We start from the raw sequence: 22,628 nt of genomic DNA, 5'->3' as shown, positions 1-22,628 counted from the left end.
CCATATTACTGTATGCAGTGACGTAGTTCTCATCTCCAACACACTAGAGGGCTTAGTGCCATCTAGATGCACTAAAGGCCTTTTGTTAAAATAGAGATCTCATAGTGAAACTTGGAAAAACCAAGTTTATGGTGTTTAACACTTCGAGTGGATTAAGTCTTTTGCATATAGAGAGGAGACATTGGAGGTGGTCCATAGGTATGTTCATTTGGGGATTACATTTTCAAGGCCAAGATTCACTTTCAAGAGGACATCAAAGGATACACTAACACAAGGTTGTGCAACTATAGGGTCGATGGAGAGCCAGTGTGCACACATACAATTTTGGGAGTCTTGGACGAAGTTCTAGCTCTTCAACACTTTGGTCACATTAGCACTTCTATATGGGTCCCCATATGGGGGTTGAACCTCTACCACACGAGGAGGGCCACACATGATCAACCATTACCCAAGGGAGAGGAGATATGGGGTCCCCATATGGGGATTGAACCTCTACCACATGAGGATGGCCATGTAGTATCAACCATTTCCCAGGGGAGAGGAGATATATGAGGGATGGAAGTAGATTGAGAGACTCCTAATATTAATGATTTCACGGATGATTTGGAGTAATCCTCTATACTACATGGGATTATGAGAGTGGAGATGAGAGCACCACTTGTAGTGGCAGAGGCTCTTTTCCAAATAGTGACATTCCTACATCGGCTTTGGGACTTCTCGAGACAAAGGATACAAGGGGATACTGAGTGCTAGTATGCTTGGACAGAGGCATGGTTATAGCTACATGGATTACACATTGATCACCTCCCACCACTACTATATAGCTTGAATTGCCCTCACTTGGAGCTCAACTGAGAGGAGTTGAATTGCATCATCAGGATGGACATCATTTAGATAGACAGAGCTAGGATATAGGTGACACGTATTGAGGATCTAGGGATGAAGATGGCTTTCTATCGAAAGCATCTTCTACATATATCCCTCGATGGTTTTGTTACCTGCCCAAGATACATGGATGCACACTTGTCTCATGGTGTACGATGCACCATTGGACAACTCCGTACATCCTCACACTAGCTATTGGTCATTCAAGACAAGTAAATATGATGCAAACTCCCTCTCCCCAAAGGACAACATTTGCTAGCTCTATTAGCTCGAGCCAAAGTCCATCCCCCATAAGAGGCATCATCTCTAGATATGGAGGATACTACACCATCATGGGGGTACCATACCTTGATACTTGAGTTTCTCTATGCTAAATAGATCCATGAGAGATGTCTTGGGTGAGAGTGCCTCCTAAATAGTTCCACATTGTATATGGTTCAAACATCATTTTGTACTTATCAACGATGTGTTATTTATTGTTTGGAAAAATTCTGAGTTTTAAAATATAACATTTTGGTCTCATAGGCCGATTTGGCCTTTGTAAATATTAATATAGTTCGCGTGCGCACACGCACACACACACACACACACACTCTCTCTCTCTCTCTCTCTCTCTCTCTCCCCCTTGGTGAGGGACAAGGGGAGTCACTTCATACCAAGGTATTATGTAACTAGCCTCCAAGAATATAGGCATTATCTCCTCCATTTTACAACACTATGCAAGCAATAGAGTTAGGGTTTTCCTATTGTAAAGTAGTGATGTAGGAATTAGTGAGGGACTAGATGTGGAATGTATAGGGTAGGGGCCACATCTAATATTTTGTTTACCACCCGACATCATCAACAATATAAGGGAAATATGGATTATGTCTTCTTTACCCCTAATTCCAAGAAAACCTTTGTAGTGGCCATTGCTACCCTAAGAATCACATGACTTGGCAATCTCCACGGGATGACATTCAATATAAACTCCACTAGATTCAATCAAAAAATGCCTAGCTCAACTAAAAGATGGAGCAAGCAAGCCATAGCATGGTAGTTGTGAAAAAAATGTCATTGACAATACAATGAGAGTGAATGTGTTTGTAGTAGCTATGAAGGAAGCTGTTAAGAATTCCATCAAGATGGTGAGTGAAGAAATATGCACCCTTTGCGTCTACACTAGATTCCATGGTATAGTTTGCTAAGAATATTGGCTTCCAAAACAAACCTTGTTGCAATTTTGTGTTGGAGATCTTATAGGATGGCATAAAGATATTAAAGGAAAGCTTGCAAACACTAAGCATCAAAATGAATCTATCAAAATTCATCCTCTCGACACCAACATCAATGATTTCTTTGAGAAGTGTAGCTTTTTTAGTGTCTTAGAGCCATGAAAAACCTATACAAGGGAGCATCAAGCCATCCCTACTTTCAATGGACTCAATAGTAACATAAAGTTCTCGAAAGAAGATGACAAACTCAAAGCTACCAAGTCGGTTACAAATGAGCTCAAGGAGAAGCCAAAAGAGAGTGTGAGAATGAAGGCAACTTGAGCAATATATTGTACGCAAGGCTCTAATTTGGGAGTTTCAAAGACCTAAGAAGAGGGTCTCTTTCATTGGGGCTTGATTATTTTGATAGTAATGTAGATATTAGCTACATTAAAGTCACTTGTCTATGTCAGTCCTTTGAGATGGACTGCATTTTGATCTGCTAACCTATGATGCTGGTGTTTCATGCATGTGAGACATCTTCAATCCTAAAAAGCTGCCCCCCCCCCCTCTTTGAATTGTTCTTACCACGTGAAAACTGCTCTTCTTCTCCCTCCCTCCCTCTCTCTCCCCCCTGCATATATATGTCTGTATGCATATAATCACTTTACACACTCGGTATTTCTTAACGCAAGTTCATCTGAAATTTTCTCCAACGTTGTGCCTTCTACGCACGAATATCAAGGGTGTACTAACACTTCCAACATCTGTGGTCACATGAAACGAAGAAAATACAGTTGAGCCAGTCAGTCCCTCTCTCTCTCTCTCTCTCTCTCTCTCTCTCTCTCTCTAGTTGAAGATCAGCGGACTGAGCTTGCACAGCCATATGAACCAGAAGTTTCAATAAAGTGAAAGAACGAATGAAACATGGAGAAAATGCAAACCATGGCCATCACTTCCAGAACGAACAGATGCTTATCATAAGGCCTGCCTATTCAGCAAGACATCCAAGTTACAGCGATCAAAAGATGTCACAAACGTACTCGCATATATTTCGTAGTAAGGTAAGCATGGCTTGAGTCAGTTGTTGATACATACTCTAATACCACCTCTAGTTACAGCGTGTGATTTCTCAAGGTTATGCAGTAGAACTACAAGGCTGAGGCCAAGATACTGGTATTGACTCGGGTACATATGTTTCACCTGTGTCTGCTAATCTTGCTGAGGACAACACCATGCCTTAAGGCATTTAGTGTTTCCTGTGAAGCAACATAGAAACTTCGTATATCTGGCCATGGTGTCTTATGAACATGCCTAAGTACATTTACAGGTCTGCGCCAAGGAGAGCATTCCAATACATATTGACATCTCTGCAACTGGGATAATATAAACAGTGCAGGTAACCAAATTCCTTGGCAAGGTGCGATGGGTGGTAAGAAGGAATTGATTATACTCATTCTCACAGGGTACCAGTAAGACCAGTTAAGCAGATTAGTTCAACTCTCTGATAGACTGATTTCATGTATGAACCAAGTAATAGACCTCTTTGAGATGGCTTCTTTGGCAATCGTGCTGTCTAACAAACATCATGAAGAAGATGTCATGTCAGGCGGGTGATCTTTTGGGGGCCTACCGAGCACAAGTTAATCATGAGTTGGCTTCTCTGCATTTTCTCCTTTGGCTACCAGTATCCATGAGGACTGATGCAACGAGTCATCTGCAATGATCCGGATGAGAACTTCTCCCTGTACTTGGTCTCGAATGCCAAAAATTTTCAAAGTTTTCTGTAAGGATCAACCCAGCATTGATCTTCATTAGCAGCTGCTTTCCATCTTTTCTGGAAGATCTCATGTTCCACATATGAGCGACGGCGAACCTGCAAACAATATATGCAAAAATTTGAACTACTCAAATTTGAATTGACCAAAACACGTAGATGTTATTCCATAATCAAATTCTTACAGCTCCTCGCTCCTGATAGTTGAAAATTGGCACCTGATTGAGCTCGTAAAAAGACATAATTCTATCAGCCCCTTATTAAATGTCCCACAAGTTAGACTTTAACAATAAAGAACAGGTATTAACTTCTACCTTTGATTGCTTTGCTGAGGGTTCAATTTTGGCTCCCTTGCTGGTCTGATAAAGTTCCATTTCATAATTCATGTTAAGAACCGGCGCATCCACATAAGGAAAACAAGAAATAGAAAACATACAATGCAAAAATCACCAACATTCTAAGTTTTGACTTAATAGCTTGCTTGTATGTTTCATAAAGACAGAAGAACTCTTGATTAAGCTCATTGGTGCAGAGATCGGCTATGTTCCATTTCTCGAATACAGAATGGAGGTTGAGAATATACTCAAATTATTTAAGATATTTATAGTGGTGGTTAACACCAAACTTCTGAAGTACTTTCACATCTGGGGATATCCCAAACACACATACACAAGTAGTATCAGTTTCTTGAGAACATGTTTCAAAAAATTTTAAGCATTCTTGCAGTGAAGGCAGTTGCAGAGTCCTATTCGGTCCTGCAGGAGCTTTTCTTCAGCCTTTAGAGATGTATCTCTGACACCAACACCAGGAGGAGAAGTTCCCTCCTGCTGGAGGCAACAAAGTATTGTCTCTAGTTTGGAGGTTGCTGATTCATCAGTAACAACGAATGGAAAGGGAATATTTCACCTGCCTTAGAACATGAACTTCTCAGTCGCTCGAGGCTAGATCCTAGCTTGGCTGGGAGCTGCAACTCCTCTGACATGAACTTCTCAGTTGCTAGAGGCTAGATCCTAACTTGGCTTGCACTCAAGCAGCAACTCCTTTGGCCTGGCAACTGTATTGGCTCTAGCATACTGTTTTGTTGTTAATAATTCATCACCAAGAAATCGGATTGTCATATACATCATTTTATACAATTTTAGTTTTAGACAATATTTAGAGAACTGGCACACTATTGCACAGAACAAAAGCATGCAAATGTTCAATGCCCACCCTATTGAAACCAACACAACACTGATAATAAGGCAAAACTATAGCCAGTTCAGAGTAGCCTAGATCCACTTGAGCTGAACAAAATTATAATCTTTGAGAAGAGCTGGAAAGAATATGTCACCTTGTTAGGGAGTCCACCCAAAGATGGTATACCAAAATGCACAACATATTCCTCATCTACAACTCCAACCTTCTTGCTGCGATCTCCCTAGCAGGTTCACAATGAAATTAGCACATTTATCTCTGCAAACACCTTTTGTTAATTCTCACATATTTTCTTGTTGATTTTTTTGTTGCATTTCTTGGTAAGTTGAAGTAAAAGATGTTGTGCAGTCTAGTGAAGTATAATTTCTCAAGTCCATACGGTTTTATAAATTTTCAAATCCATGTGATGTGTCCTTCATATGGCATGTAATTTAAGCTAACAAAGTCACTCGTGTATTCTCCCACATAAATCCTTCCTGAATAATGTGTGAAACATGAGACTAATGCCTGAAAACAATGGTTGATCTTGCTAGGCTGTCCCCAGCAATTAATGAGTCTTGTTGTCCTTCAGATAAGGTCAACCAAACCCTCAGCTAAGTTCTTTGGCATGCTTTCAAAATTTGTAACACCACAGAAAGAATGTGTCCCATACCTCCTCAATGATGAAGTGCTGATAATATGAGAACAAGAAAAGTAAAGGTTGCACCTTATGCAAATCAAGGAAGGTGCTGACATACTATCAGTCATCTCTAAAGATGCACTCCATCATCAATTCGGATGTGAATTGTGATTGGTGCATTGATTAGTCCAAAAGGAGTACAGGAAGTTTTCTTGTGTGCATTTTGTGATAATACCCTGATCAAAGAGCTGTAGATCTTTCAGCCTAGTATAGTAAATCCAAATTTTGTCAGTTCTGAGAAAAGGATGTCAATTCTTCACAACAATGTTTGTGTGGAGTTTGATAATCAAAAGATGTCTTGAACATGCATCTTTGTTCTGAAGAAGAAGAATTAAATGACAAAAAAAGAGCTACTTGGGTAATTAGACCACAACTATGTAGGTGTTTGACTTGCTTATTGTTTCTTGTTGAGGGTGCTCACATGATACAATACAATATTTGGAGGAAAGCGGCAAAGTGTGCTCTCTTTTTGGCGGTCCTATGGCCTGTCTAGGAGAAGCTGATATGCAAGATCTAAAAACTCAAACGTATTCAGTCCACTGTATGAGTACCAAGCATAGAATCTTCCCATAACAGTAGGCATGACCTGGGGAAAGCTGACACCCCTAAACAATAAGGGAAAAAATGGGCCTTCCGAGAGGGCAAACCTGAAGGTTCATAACCCAACCCCCGCCCCCCCCAACCCCCCGGGCACGAATCTTCTTCCCTGAAAAACCAAAAGACCCCAACTCAAAGAATGACACTATCCTCATGACTGAGGTTGCTTCAGGTGTTTAGAATCTTCCCACAACTGGTGGGCATGACCTGGAGACAGGTGACAGTCCTGAAGGAGAAGGAAGTCAAGGGTCTCCAACCAAACAAGGGAAACCTGAAGCTGCATCCTGATTCCTTGTGCACCAACCCCTTGCGCACCTGCCCAATCAAAAACAATTGTCCACTCCCCCATAACCAAAAGACCCTGCCCCAAAGAACAACACTATCCTCATGAATGAAGTTCCTTTAGCCAATAACTAAGCAATACAATGAGTGAAGCAAGAGAGACCACCTGAGAACAATATCCTAGCTTCATGTCCAAGCCCCATGCATGTACCAGATCATTCTGCAACAAAAAGGCAAAAAAAACTTTTAGAAACAAAAAAGGCCCATTATGGCATCATGCCTCATATCTGTACGTCACAAAGTGACAAAGAAGGATGTGATATCCATTTATTTTTTTTGTTTTCGTGAGACAACTGATCATTAATTCATCAGTGTACCAAGGGGATGGTCCTCGAAGCAAGTCCAAAACAGCTGTTAGAGACGGTGGTAAAATACATCCATTCACATAGATATAGTTCTTACGAGCACAGTAAAAAGGACCCAGGCTTAAATGTCAGTTTTGATGATCTTCACCTGAATCATATACCAGGCACAACGCCATGCTGCACGAGAGAAGACAGGAACCATCATCTCTACCCATCTGCAATTTCAGTGCAACTCGTGTGAAGAGAACCTATGATAAATCTGAAAGAAATTGAGCTCACCCAGTAATTTAAACCACTTCAAAGCTACAGTTTTGAGCATTCCTCTAGACTCAAGAGAGAAGAAACAGAGTTTCTATGGCCAATACCCAGTACATGGAGGTTGAGTGCTGTTTTCAAAGCATAGTCCACTCCCTCTAAATTTAAACATCCTCCTGATGGAGGCAACAGGTAAGTAGGTTAGTCTCACAGAAAAACAATCTTGATGGGTCAAAGACCATGCTTACTAAAAAATGCATCAATTGAACGACATTACCTATGGGCTTTGCCTCTTGGTCTCCGTACTGTTATTTGATGATGCACTTCAGATAATGCAGGATCCAATGCTGGCTGTGATATCTCCAAGCCCTCCTTTTCAACAATATCAAGATACCTGTCCGGTTTTCAAACTGATGGCATTTAGTTTAAATCTTGTTCTTCTCACTTTAGTATTCTAAACAATGACACTTCAAAACTTTTTCTTCAAGCAGATAGTGCTCAGTTCAAAACTTTTCTTCTTGCTTTGGTATCTAAATAATTCAAATCTTCAGTGTACTGACAAAAAATAATTTGTGAAAGAAACCTTCCTCAAGGAGAAGAACAAGTTCAAACGAATTGAGTAAATTTAAGGGTTATCTAGGGAAATTTAGGGCACCTTTTAAACAATAGCCAGATTGGTTGGTATTCTGGTTTGGGACAATGGGATATCTTCCAAATTTGTTGCTTGTAATGAAGATGTCAAGTATTCAAATCAACTGCTGCATACTATGGAGCTTTAAAAGAAATAAATGCAGAAACATCAAGCAGCATTGGAAGTTTGTAAGTAGCTTGTAAAGTTTCAGTGCAACTGAAATTCCTACAAAAAACATGAAGTGACCACTATTATCACCTACAATGTACAAAAGTACAAAAAGTAACTTTTGATAGAACGGTAAACTGAAGTGTCTTAAGAGAAGTCTGACATGAATACAACACAGAAGTAATTATATCTTCCGCAGTCCAAGAAGCCTGACGGTATTGTGAGCAAGACTATGCTGATGAGAGGGGAGAATAGGCTCACAAGCTCCAGCACTGAAGTTAAACTGTTCAATCATGCTACATAGTCATCATACTCTCCGCAAGGATAGTGAATCATTACCATGCCAGATCGTGTTCAATGGCCTCAGTGTTTACTTCCATTAAACATACAGGTTCCTGCATTGTGAATTTTCCCTTTTCAAAAACTCTATAGTTGCAGTGAAGAGCTTATTCATATTCTTCAAATGAAGAAAAGAATGCTCGAGAAGCAATCTCCAGAGATCCATAGAAACTGCAACTCAGGTAATTGCTTGCATAGCTCTCTTACCTCTAACAGCTTCAAAAGTATGCACCTCAGCATGAAGCCTGTTATCTAAGGCATTTATTGGAAATCCAATCCAAATCACCATGATAGGATCTATCATATACCTCCAAGAATCAGTGGAAATCTCCCAAAGACTTAGAGCTCTGTGCCATCCCATACTGGAAAGTTGATATAAAATATGTGCAACCATGTGGATTGGCAGCATCCTACCTTAACACAGACAGCTCTCTGAACCCATGCTGGTGCATCTTTACTGCTTGCAAAGACAGAAGCAGCCTTAAAACTAACACAAGAGCTGGCTAATGCAAATATCTACATAGTAACATAATCACTCCAGTGAGTGCTCTGGATCAATAAATTGAATCATCTGCTAAAAGTGAATAATGAAAATGCCAATCACACTACAGGTGGAGGCCTACCCTTTCTCTAGTCACAAGCAACCAATCTAACTACATTGAAGCAGCTGTTATTCAACTGCAAAAAGCCGTATGAGCCCTGCCAGGTGCACAGATTAATGTGTCACAGTTTGGCAAACATGTAAAGCCTCGCCCAAACTGTTATGGGAAAATTGTGCTCCACCAATGCTGGACTCTAGATCTTGTCTATGCATACCAAGCTGGCTCGTCTCCTTCCCATCAAGGTCATGTCTCAGCCTTTAATCTTAGGCTCATCTCCAGCATCATGAACTATATCTGCACCTCAAACAACTTCCTGCAGATCGCCGGCCACATAAATATCTAAGGATTGCGCAATAATCTCATTATGTAGTTTTTATTAATAATTTTTTATGTCTCTGCATACATTGAAGATTATGTCTAGCAAATCCTCCTTTATGACAATTAAACCAGGTAGACACTTATGACCTATCATCTCTTATTGTAAGACTGATGAACTCTTATTGCATTATTCTACTTTCCATTTTCTGGAATGAGCTAATACTCGACTTCACTTCTTGCTATCTTGGGCTCCTGCTCACAATCTACCCCACTGACGGAGGAAGACTCTCAAGGTGAAGACAGCCTGAGCCAGTTGTGGCCCTTGGCTGGAAATGAAAAAATTGCCAGCCAGCCTTCATAAGTGAAGTGTGACACAAACAGGAACAGCGAAAGGACTGACACCTAGGCAGGCTTTCAGGTTCTTTGAGGTGAACATACAGGAGTTGATTGACATACACTAGGAACACATCTAGCACAGGAATATCTTAAGTGCATGAAAACCAAAGAGTGCCGTAGATATAAGCAGAAAATCTCATCCTTTACTCTGATGCAATCGATAGATCATGTTCCCGGAATGGCACAAACCTGCTTGCATGGAAATTTTTAACACCAATATCTTCATCCCAAATAAAAATATACTTGTAAGGAGCAATTATATCTGGGTGCAAAAATCTTTTTGCAAACCACCTGCAAACAAACTTGGTCAGTCTTAATCCAAAATGTAGATCTAAAGGAAATGACAAAACCAAAGACTGCATGCATGACAGGAGAAGGATATTAAATGCAAAAATTTTGCTAACAAAGAAAGAGCATAAAGCTTGCAAAAGGAGCAAGCTTGATAAATAAGTCTCCAATTTGTGTTGTAATTTGTGATAATTTTCAATTGCTCATTGAAGTTCATGCATAATAAACTCCGTAGTGTACACAAGATTTCAAAATTCACAAAAGCAGCCACAACTATGGAAGAGTCAAACAACACAACTGAATATTTATAACGACTACCAGGATTAGCAGTATAGGGCTACCTTCAGCATTGTGCACATCAGGCTTGTTGGCTACAGACTGCGTTTTATAGGACACCATTTTTTTGAGGTCATTATGTCATAGGCATACATTATGCATCTAAGTTGCAGAATGACAGCTATGCATTTCCACTGTTGGAAATCAGTTGGCATTCGGTCAATCAAGGCCAAAGATAGAAGCCATGAGATGCTGTTGAAATCTTGTAAGATGCCCAGATTCTCTACTTCTGAGTTTGCTAGAGTCTCGGGCATCAAGTGCCTTGGGTAAGGTTTCTTGTTTGGGCACTTTGGGCCAGTTGATTAATCACCCATCTGTAGGGTGCCTTGCCTAGTGATAGTTGTAACCTCATAGGGCCACTATGTCGGACTGTCACAGAATAGTTAGTTTGAAGAGGACTTGCACCATATGAGCACAACTCCACAAAGGTTTGACAAGAAGGGAGCTCACACTATATCTTCTGATGTCTCATTGCACACAAAAACAGGCATTGAAGAAGAGTTCTATGAGCTATTCACACCGGGATCACAAGGAGGCTTGGACTTTGGAGGAGATTTCAGGAGCACTTGCCACCACCACATCATTCCCATTATCAAAGGCTGGCATGCATATGCTCACTCTAGCTACCATGCACTGATCAGCCTCACATTCCTCACCCCCATTCCCAATCTTACCACTCCACAAATGGAGAAGGAAGGTGATGATGATGGAGAGCTGGTGCACAAGGTAGGGATGCAGGATGAGAATGAGTATACACGCTGAGCCCGGCTTATAGGACATTATAGTTGTCCTATTGAAATGTCTTGTGGGGTGTTTGAAACACAAAAATGTTTTTGGGGCTGTTTTAAGACCTAGAAAAGCATAGTAATTTGAAAGAAAGTTTATGTGGCTTAACACAAGTATAGGAAAGAGGGGCATCTTTGCTTCACACAATTGCACTCTAGACATCCCACATAGGGTTCGTACTCTTCCCATGATTGACTTGTGTTGGGTGCAAAGTCCCTTAATCTCCATGTGTATAAACATATATGGGTGTGAACACACCCTTATTTGTACCCTAACATATAAATACATTTCATTCTTTGTGTACTATCACTCACTGGTACACTCATCTTGGGATTCTCTCTCTCACTCCCAACACTACTGTTGCTCCATTTCTATCTGACACTTCATTGCGCACTCATCCCAAAAAATTGGTATTAGAGCTGCAACAAGTGTGCGTGCGCTTCTCGAGGACAATGCGAGTCAGTTCAATGTGCATGCGCGGAGGAGTCAAGTTGTTCACCTTTCAGCCATTTGATGTACAGTAGTTGATGAAACTGACATCCCTTCTACTATTGTACATGAATTCGGATCAAATCTTGCTCTTGTTTCCTGAAATTTTGGGCCGAAATTAGCTGAATATTCAGCCTAATATTTACTATTATAAAATACAACATTGGTACTTGGCACTTTGCCGAACAATGGCCACTAATGTTTCTAGCAGCAATGACACTAAATCCCTTCTTGACATCGAGAGGTTTGATGGCACTGGCTATTGGGACCAAAAATGGGCCTGACACTAGCTCTAAGGCTCTAACCATGCCTCCCTATACTTAACCAAAACACCCCATGGCCTCACGGCAGGAGTGTCTGGAAGATACACTCTCTAATCTAACTTATACATGCGTTTGTACCGTTCATAAAATGAAAAACTGGATGTATTTTACTACTAGTAGGTAGTTGGAGCTTGTAAGCCAATTCTCGCACCTTTTTAAGTATTATGAAAGGACCACAATACCTTGGTGAAAGCTTTGGACATTGTCCCTTTTTCATAGTTTTAGTTTGTTCAGGCACCTTAAGATAGACCAATTTTCCTTCTTCAAATGAGATGTCTCTTCGGTGAGGATCTGCATATGCTCTAGCTCGATTTTGAGCTTTTTTAATATTTTCTTGAGCAAATTTTAACATACTATTCATATCCTCCAAAAAGTCTTTAGCTGCCTGAACCTTTTCCTTATGCAGTCCTACTGCAAAAGGAGCTCTCGCCTGAAACCCATACATTAACATAAATGGACTATATCCAGTGGAAGAGTGCTTGGCAATGTTATATGCAAACTCTGCTATCGGTAAATACTCTTCCCAATTAGTTTGCCTTTTACTTACATATGCCCTAAGCATATCTTCAAGAATTTGGTTAACCCTTTCAGTTTGCCCATCTCTTTGCGGATAATCCGCCGTACTCATGCTAAGTTTAATATCCAATTTCCTAAATACCGCACGCCAAAAATGGCTATCAAATTTTCTATCCCGATCAGAAACTATATTTGCCGGAAGGCCATACAATCGGTATATGTTCTCTACGAACAATCTAGCCAATTCTGGTGTTTTAAAATCACTTGAAGTTGGAATGAACCTAGCCATTTTGGTTAACCTATCTACAATCACCCACACAGAGTCGTGCCCCCTTTGTGTTCTAGGTAAAGCAACAATAAAGTCCATGGAGATACTCTCCCATTTTTCCGAAGGAATTTCTAATGGATGGAGAAGTCCTCCCATTTTTAATCTTTCAGCTTTATTAACCTGGCATTTATTACATTTGACCACATAGTCAAGGACGTCCTTATTCATTCCAGGCCAATAGAACTGTCTTTTAATAAGACTATAAGTCTTATTAACTCCTGGATGTCCCGCGCTAGGGGTATCATGACACTCAAAGAGTATCTGGCGCCTTATTTCTGTATCCTTCGGGACACATACCCTACCCTCGTAGAGTAAATAACCATTATCAATGGTAAAATTCTTCCACTTGAATCCAGTTTGAGCAACCCCTGATGCTCCATTTCCTTGTTGAACATCCTCAGATATTCCTTCCTCAGTAGAAGCACTTTCATTTTGATCCCCATTTTTTATTGCTTCCCATATGTTGGAATATGCCGGATCAACCTGGCATTTCCCTTTTAAAGATTCAAGCAAGTTGGAAGTGAACTCAGTAAAACTCAATTCATTAATGATGGGCATTCTGCTGAGTGCATCAGCTACTATATTATACTTTCCTTTTCTATATTTTATCTCATAGTCGAACTCTTGGAGGAGTTCGGCCCATCTGGCTTTACGCCCGTGTAAATCCGGTTGATCATTAAGCCACTTAATGCTTTCATGATCCGATAAAATCAAGAGTTTGGCACCATACAAATAGTGCCTCCATTTTTTCATTGCATGTACTATTGCATACAGCTCCCTCTCATAAACAGAATAATTCTGTTTTGCACGATCTAATTTCTTGCTTTCAAAAGCAACTGGTCGACCTTCTTGTAATAAGACCGCGCCTATTGCCTTATCACTGGCATCAGCTTCAACCACAAATGCTTTATTGGGATCCACTATTAATAATACTGGAGCTGTAGCAATAGCTACCTTAAGTTTTTGAAAACTTTCATTTTGGTCTGTTCCCCAATTAAAACTTTTTCCTTTCCCTTTAAGTTGGTCTGTCATTGGAACAGCTAGTTTGGCATAATCTCGAATAAATCTACGATAAAATCCAGATAAACCTAGGAAGATCTGCAGCTCTTCCAGGTTCCTTGGAGGTGGCCATTCAATAATTGCCCTTACTTTTTCTGGAACCATGTTGATTCCCTCTTTCGAGATAATATGCCCCAAATATTTGACCTCTTGTGCAAAGAATTCACACTTAGTTTTCTTTACATAAAGGGAATGTGTTCTTAACAGTTGGAATACTAATTGTAAGTGTTCCAAATGTTCTTCTCTTGATTTACTAAAGATCAAGATATCATCCAAAAAGACTACTACAAAATGTCCTAGATAGGGCCGTAAAACACTATTCATCAGCTTCATAAAGGTAGCTGGTGCATTAGTGAGGCCAAAAGGCATCACCAAAAAATCATAATGCCCGTATCTAGTACGAAATGCTGTCTTGGGAACATCTTGTGCCTTAATTCTTACTTGGTGATAACCTGATCTTAAATCTATCTTTGTGAAGAATTTTGCCCCTTGTAATTGATCAAAAAGATCTTCCATTCTGGGCATAGGAAATTTATTCTTCACCGTTATTTTATTAAGTGCTCTATAGTCAACACAAAGTCGCATAGAACCGTCTTTTTTCTTTACCAATAAAATTGGTGAAGCCCAAGGTGAATTACTGGGTTGAATAAACCCTTTATTCAAGTAATCCTTAATTTGTCTTTCAACTTCTTGATGTTGTGTTTCGCTTAACCTATACGGTGGTTTAGAAATAGGATGTATATCCTTATTTATATCAATTGGGTGATTTATATCACCCCTATCTGGTGGAAGGCCACTTGGTAAATCAGAAGGAAACACATCTTTAAAATCATCTAACAAACTACTTAATTCATTATTAACATTCAACTCACAAACATAAGAAAATTGTTGCTTTATATTACAGAAAGTAAAAGTGTTCTGTACAGGAAGAGACCATAACATATATACCTCACAAACTTTCTTCTTTATCAGCTTCTAAACTTCAGTAGAACACAGCAAAGGATTATCAGATACTTTATGTTCACCTTGAATGACAAAAGTCTTACCATCCCTTTCAAATTCCAGTGTATTATGGTGATAACTACGTTTTAAGGATGGTTCCAATCCCCATAGCCACTCCCTCCCTAGAGCAATATCAGCTCTTTCCATATTCATTATTTGGAAATCGAGTTTGTCTTTATATTCTTGAATCTCAATTTCCAAATTGGATACCATTGTATCCCATATTTTATTGTCTTTGCCTTGCATCATACGAACAACATATTGATGCCCACTCTTTTGTTGGGAAAGTTTCAATTTTTTGACAAGTGCATAATTTATAAAATTATGTGTGGCAGAGTCATCAATCATGACTCTAACCCTCTTTCCAGCTATCAATCCATGTACTCTAAGTAAATCATGTGGCCCAAAGGTAGGCTGCCACATAGAAGTTGACATACAACACTTATGTTGTATATCCATGTGCAAGACCTCTAAAGATTTGTACTTTTCATGCCCCTTTAATTCTAAGGTCTGCACTACATGGATTTGTTTTTCTTTTCCCTTGCCCTTGTCCTTATCCTTTCCTTTGTCTTCCCCCTTTTTCTTTTGAGGGCAATTCCAAGCAGCATGGTTAGGGGATAGACAATTGAAACACAACTTTTCTTTTTTGACCTTATCAAAGTCATCAGGACTTAACTTTGGCCTCATATATGGTTTCTTTTCAAAAGGTTGTTTTTTACCCTTAATGGCATTTTTCTTTTAAATTTGCCCACAAATTTTGAGGTTACCAATTCCTTAGACTTGGGCTCCGTATCAGTAAGACTAGTGAGTGTACCTGGACGCATACTATCTTCATGAATTAATGCAAATTTAATTGCCTCTTCCAACGTCTTAGGTAAACTCCGTTTTACTTCCTTTTTACAAGCTTTATCTAGTCCCCTAATGAATCCTCTTGTTTTTTGGAATTCATCTATTCCTTCCAATTTGAGGATTATCTCACGATATTCCTCCAGATATGTCAGCAGCGGTCGTCCCTTTTGTCTGACATAATCCCAATCTTCCCAATTTCTTTCCATTTCATTTTCAGGAAGAAATTCTTTCAAAAAGACGGATTCAAATTGAGCCCAAGTTTCAGGTATTTTATTCGCCTCCTTTAAAGTTCACCACCACTTATATACTTTGGGCCCCAAAGTTAAACTAGCCTCCAATGCTTGGAGATGTGGTGGGGTATTTTTTAGTTTATGTAAATCTTCCCATTTTTGGAGGAAATTAAAGATTGTGTCTTTATTCCTATCTTTTTTCTCCCCGTAAAATTGAGGTGGTTTCATATCCTTTAAAACTGGATTATCCCTCAATTTATGGTAAGGTTGGGGTTCCTTAGGATCTCGCATAGTCACATCTAAATCTTTCGATGAAGATGGGACATCCGAGATTTCTATCTTATTTTTATCTCTTTCCAACAATAAAGTTAATTGAGATTTTATTTTAGTGAGTGTTTGAGTTAAAAATTCCATTTGAACCCCCTGTGCTTGCACACGAGCAGTAAGATCATCAAATTGCTCTCGTGTAGCAAAAAATTCTTCCCACTGTTCTTCTTGCATTTCTGGTTCCTAGGGATCTACCATAAGGTGGTCCCCATAACTAGAACCTTCCATTACTTTCTCTTTCCCTTTTTCTGCCATTAATACACCGGAATTGGAAAGCAAAGATAAGAAATTTGCATACAAAGTAAAGTACTTCCCTAATTTTAATGGCAGGCAGTGGTTGCTGGTTTGGAAAGAAACCCGAAGAGTAAGGAACAAATTTTATCGCCCGAACAAAGTCGGTCACGCAGAAAATGGAGCTTCTTTGCAGAACGACCAGTATTCAGCTCCCTTATTTAATAATCACGCAGACCATCAATATTCTTTTCCTGAATTTGCTTTCTGCTGAACCTGTACTTGTGATATAAATACAGTCGAGGCTGAAAAGAAGAATTCCGAACATGCAGTCGACTGATCAAACATGTATTAGAAAATAATTTCAAGTTCAGCCCGTGACAAGGAGAAGGATGCGTTTTTTTTTTGTGTGTTCATGGAGGGCATTCACAGACAAGTGTGGCCAGGATTCGGTGGCCCACGATCAGCTTACGCATTTACGAACAGGCGTGAAAACAAATGGCTATCCTTTCGATACGTTACGTGACCAAAATTACACGTCACATTAAGTTTTTCGTGACGTGTCACGTAGCGTTTGACCAGCAGCTGACGGTCCGTCGACTATCGATTAAATAAATGGCGGGGCACTCGACGTTTGACCAACAGCTTTACGGTCCGTCGCTGCCCGTCGACTGTCGATTGATTAGATTGCGGGCACTTCTGGCTTTACAGGTCCATCGCTGCCTTTTCGTTGAACATCTCCAGAAATCCACACTGCTCTGATACCAATGAAAGATGAGACAGAAAAACGATGAAACCAAAATGATGAAACTTCCCTGAGCACGAGTGTGTCTTCTCCACCCAACCACACCTAGATAAGTGCTGGCACCTCTCTCCCCGTTTCCTCTGCCAGCCGTCCACTTTTCTTGAGTCCTACTATTCTTGGACTCTCTTACTCTCTAGGCTCCCCTTAACCCCGTTCGGGCGCCCAAGAGCCCAGATGGTCATTCTCGTGCATGTTCCCCTAGATTTACCTTAATGTCACATTAATGTCACACTATGGCTCTCCTACATCTCAGGGATTTGCCCCAAGATACGTCGTCCAAACATAAAGCACATATGACACATAGTCCTCTCTTTATAAAAAACGTTCCAAGAGATAAAGTATAATCCTCACTGAATCAATCCCCAAAGAGACGAATGTACTAACCCTACAACTTAGGACTTCTCACACTCTCAATGCAGGTCACCATTTAGGAGACCAAGTGCTATGCAATCCAAGAGTTGATACTCGTTTGGTGCCATGTATATGGGATGCAATGCAAAGGTGAATGCCCACGAGTGCACAAACAATTTATTTAATCAAATCAGCAACATGGGTGTACGTAACCAATTCTTTCCATGATTTTCATACTACTAGCGTATTTACTTTGTTGCATAGGGGTCATCACCGAGCATACTCATGCTACTAAACCCTTTAACTTTTAAAATAAATGCGTCCTATATGTAAAGTGTACTATAAAAATCAGATTTCAGCCTATATTTATTGCTCGTGACTTCTCCTCTTCCTACCGTGAGGATGTTAGTAGTCATGTTTGTCATGCCTTGTCATCTCCTGCCTGTGAGCCTCAGTTTGAGTCAGATGAGGATATTAGGAGCTCTGACATGTCTGTCATATGTTATGATGGGGGAGGCTAGTCACTCTTGACTGGTTGTCTTAGGATGTGTATTTCTTTCTGGCCTCTTTTAGTGGGCAGCCCCACTGGCTGTCCGGCCACTTTTTTGGTTACTGATGTGGGGTGTCCATTTTAGGGGATTTTTAGGGTTTGCGCCCATTTTAGGGTTAGGGTTAGGGTTTATCCTTTTGCCTATTTATAGGCAGCCCCCCTCCCCGCTTGATTACTTGTCTTCTTGCAGATTCCGGCACTACTCCTCCCCCGTGGTGGTGCTGCCATTATCATCAGCCTGATCTGGTGCCCTCATAGACGCTGTGGGCTGCGTGCAGGGACTGATTAGTCTCATTCCGCCTTCCCGTTTGCATTCAGCATTCATTTCAGTCAGTGCAGATTTCTCTTCCTTATTTTCTGCTTTCTCTCTCTCTCCCTCCATGTTCGTATTCTCTCTTCCGTAGCGCACTCTCACATGGTATCAGAGCCGAAGGAGAGTACACGGAGCTGCAATTTGCGCGGGAGATCACCCAAATCTTTGCGTTTACTACTAGCCTCATCCCCAACAGCCAAGGCGGCCCTTCCAGGAGGTCACCATCCTTGCGTTTGCTGCAAGCGCCCCCTCTAGAGGCTGCCATGTCATCAACCACCACTTCTTGCTTGCGTTTTTAGTCAGGGCGGCCACTCCTACAGCTAGGCGACATTCCTCCAGTCTGCGTTTTGCTGATCTGGCTGTCGTTCCATCTCCAGGCGGATCTTCTCTTGCTGGCGACCTACTCCCAGGCTATGTTTTGGTGCTGGCGGCTTCTATCTTGGTGCTATTCATCAGACAACCTTGCGTTTTGCAGCTCCAGGTGTCTGTAGGCCTTCCCCGCCAGCGTTATGGTGATTGGTGACCATACTGCTCGTCATTATTCGGCATCAGCAAAGTTTTTCTTTGGTGTTTGGCGTGTTGCAGATTGGAAGATGTCTTCTCATCAGTTTACGGGCTTTGATGACTTAGATGACAAGCTTTTGTCTCGACACTCATCTAAATGGAGGCGTGATTTCTATCACGAGGACCGTTGTTCAGAGTCTATTCCTCTTTCCCGTCCCCCTTCTATTCATGTATCTCGGCGAGCCCCTTCCAGTGGGCCGAAGATGCAGCCTTTGGTACCCCCTGTACAGGTGCCCGTACTTCCTCAACTGCCCAAAGAGGACCGGTTGGATGGCTCCAACTTTTCTCTATGGTCCTGCAAGGTGGAGTGTATCTTGGACTCCTTCGATCTTTGGGAGCTTGTTTCTGTTCCTATTCCCCGGCCTAAGGTGGATCCCGCAGATGGGACATCCATGGATCGTGCAGCATTATGGGATCGGCTCAATTCTAGAGCCAAATCTTTCCTCTTTCTGAGTTTGCAGGATTCTGTCCTTGTTCATGTTCACAGGTTGAAGACTGCAACAGACGTGTGGAGAAAGCTCGCGTCTCTCTATCAACAGAAGACGTTTGCCCATCAGATATCTCTCGAAAAGAAGTTGCGGATGCTCGCTATTGATGATAGTCCTTCCATAAAGAACCACATCAACAGATTACAGGATATGAGGGATGAGATTGCATCCCTCGGTCGGACGATATCTTCTAAAGACATGGCTATGATTCTTTTGACTCAACTGCCATCGCCTCGGTTTGATGTCTTCTACACCAGCCTTCTTACTTCGAGGACCCGTGCCTAGCTTCTACGGGAGGACCTATCCCCGCTTGTCTTGGAGCATGATGAGGGACTCAGAGAGGCCAGTGCTAGTGGATCCGACTCCACTAGAGCCTTTGTTGCAGGTTCGGGAGGACAGAAGAAGAAGAAGAAGTCAAAGGCTAAGAAGGACAGTTCTTCAAGCTCTGACTCAGATTCAGAGAGACCGAAGTGCCCACACTGTGGAAAGGGACACATCCCGAGGAGAAATGCTGAAAGAAGTACCCTCACCTTCGTCCGGGAGCGAATGGTGGATCTACATCGGAGCCTTCTTCTACCTCTACACCAGCTGTTACCCATGAGCCAGTGTTCCTTCATATCCATGCTTTGGAGGAGGATCCTTCTTCTGTGGCTATAGTGTCTTCTGCGCAACCTTGGTTAGTGGACGCTGGTGCTTTGAGTCATATAACTCCCTGAGGTGATTTGTTACAGGATCTCCGTCCATCAGAGGGTTCAGTCACTGTTGGTGACATTTTATCGGTGCCTACTAGTGGTGTTGGCACATTGCCTTTGTTTCCCGACCGACCTTCGAGCTCCTTTTCACAGGCCCTACATGTTTTGGCGTTGAGCCTTCCCCTCCTCTCAGTTTATGGCCTTACGAGGCTTGGCACACGAGTGATCTTTATCGAGCATGCCGTTGTTATTGAGGATTCTTTTACAGGAGCTGTCTTATCTACAAGTTGGCAGAAGAGCAGGCTTTACAGGCTCCATTCCCCTTCTTTGATGTAGGGTCCTCCGCGGCAGTCTATTGCTACATCCGTTTCCGCTTGTGCACCTTCTATTCCACAGGTTCCTTCCCATCCCCCACCTTCTCCTTCGATGGTTCCCTCGTACCCCCATCCCTTTCAGAGGGGGATGATCTCGGTGATGCGGCTGTGGATTCCCTGGCCCCTAGTGTTTTAGAGGGGGATTCCCAGGATTGTGCAGAGCTCCTTCAGCGGCAGTCTACATCGACGGACTTCATCGATATTGGCGTTCCTCTTGCCACCCCAGGATCTATTTCTTCTTCGGCCTTCAGCCACATCCAAGATCTGAGAGGGGGTGTTAGCAGTCATGTTTGTCATGCCTTGTCATCTCCTGCCTGTGAGCCTCAGTCTGAGTCAGACGAGGACATTAGGAGCTCTGACATGTCTGTCATATGTTATGATGGGGGAGGCTAGTCACTCTTGACTAGCTATCTTAGGATGTGTATTTCTTTTTGGCCTCTTTTAGTGGGCAGCCACTGGGTGCCCGGCCACTTTTTTGGTCACTGATGTGGGGCGCCCATTTTAGGGCATTTTTAGGGTTTGCGCCCATTTTAGGGTTAGGGTTAGGATTTGTCCTTTTGCCTATTTATAGGCAGCCCCCCTCTCCACTTGATCACTTGTCTTCTTGCAGATTCCTACACTCCTCCCCCGTGGTGGTGTTGCCATTATCATCAGCCTGATCTGATGCCCTCACTGACGCTGTGGGCTGCATGCAGGGACTGATCAGTCTCCTTCCGCCTTCCCGTTTGTATTCAGCATTCATTCAGTCAGTGCAGATTTCTCTTCCTTATTTTTTGCTTTCTCTCTCTCTCCCTCCATGTTCGTATTCCCTCTTCCGCAGCGCACTCTCACAGAGGACTCCACTTCCTACCGTTTAATGTTATGCTTGTGGTGGTAGGTGTAGAGAATATTTTCATGTCTTTTTTAATCTAAAAAGCAATAAATCACGCACTATAACATGGAAATAGGGATAAGCTAAGGCTAGACCTCATGCCTTAAGCCCACCATACATCCATAAACACATTTATAATGTTCTATAATTTTTGGGAGCATGAATCTATTTTTTTAATTTGTTGTTTTTTTTTTTTTTTCCAGACATGTAGAGCTTGCATGTGTTGGGATATAAAGGCCCGGTAACCTCCATGTATAGTACACGCATATTGTACATGTGAGCGTACCCTTTACGTGCCCTAAGTATAAATACATTTTATTCTTTGTGTACCAACACATTGTTGGTACACTCTTATCATCTTATACTTCCACTTTGCTCACACTCTATCAAGTCGTCACACTCACTCGTTCACTCCTGCTCGAGCTGCGTCTCTATCACTTCCAACAATTGGTATTAGAGCTGTAGATTTTGTGCACGCTTCCTAAAGTCTTACCAATCTAACACGACCAACAAGCAGGCGACTGAGCATTCGTGTCATGGACCAGCAAGCAACTCTCTACAAGCGAGCGATAGGTAGGTGACCTTCAGTAAGCAAGTGATAGGTAGTGACCTCTGCGGGTAGCAGGAGACATGAGGCGCAAGGACCTGGCAAGAGTTGCAATGACTTGTAAGGCGCACGCGGGCACAATAGCAGGGACAGCGCGGGTTGAAGCGTGCCGGGGGAAGACAGGCGTTGAACTGCAAACGGGCGGTGATTGTGTGACAGTCAGGCGACTTCTCTGGGCACAGTGTCGTGACGAAGGAAACTAGGACTGCCAACGGCATGAGACATGCGTGCATGGAATGGACGCCAGCGGGCTGTCAGTAACGTGATGGCCAACGAACCCCATCAGTCTTCAAAAAAAATAATCAAAAATCTCTTTTAATTTTTCAATTACTCTCTTCTTTTTGACGGGAGTTTACAAACCAAATGCACAGATCACAGATCTATGAGGATTCGAGCCAGAGAATTTGGGGCATTTCCCAGATTTGATCCCATCTAGGCTTGACACTATATTCCGAGTCAGAAATTGCAGACATTGTGAGAGGTGACCCAAATTAATTTGGGGATTTTGCCAAATTTGTGGATTTTCGCTCTTCTCGGCAAAATTTCCTAACATTGGATCCCAAAA

At 41.7% G+C, this 22,628-nt stretch overlaps 1 protein-coding gene across 3 annotated transcripts in view; it reads right to left on the bottom strand.

Moving 5' to 3' along the window:
* Positions 1–3,109: 3,109 nt before the first annotated feature.
* Positions 3,110–22,628, bottom strand: part of LOC148021443 (uncharacterized) — a 122,412-nt gene continuing 102,893 nt past the window's right edge. Inside the window, exons 7-15 of one of the 3 annotated variants that reach the window (XM_087699314.1) lie at positions 9,874–9,975; positions 7,508–7,624; positions 7,341–7,406; positions 7,124–7,190; positions 6,777–6,830; positions 5,189–5,275; positions 4,170–4,214; positions 4,041–4,073; positions 3,110–3,954 (exon numbers count right to left, since the gene is read on the bottom strand). In XM_087699314.1, coding sequence (XP_087555440.1) covers positions 3,853–3,954; positions 4,041–4,073; positions 4,170–4,214; positions 5,189–5,275; positions 6,777–6,830; positions 7,124–7,190; positions 7,341–7,406; positions 7,508–7,624; positions 9,874–9,975 — 673 coding nt within the window. In that variant the 3' untranslated portion in view covers positions 3,110–3,852. The other 2 variants (XM_087699316.1, XM_087699315.1) reach the window with 2 other exon arrangements.

The sequence above is a fragment of the Lygodium microphyllum genome, chromosome 18 (assembly GCF_053477565.2).
Source record: "Lygodium microphyllum isolate KBCC chromosome 18, Lygodium_microphyllum_v1.1.10, whole genome shotgun sequence".
NCBI lineage: Eukaryota > Viridiplantae > Streptophyta > Polypodiopsida > Schizaeales > Lygodiaceae > Lygodium > Lygodium microphyllum.
The sequence above is the reverse complement of the archived record's forward strand: the minus strand, read 5'-3'. Positions and strand labels throughout refer to the sequence as shown.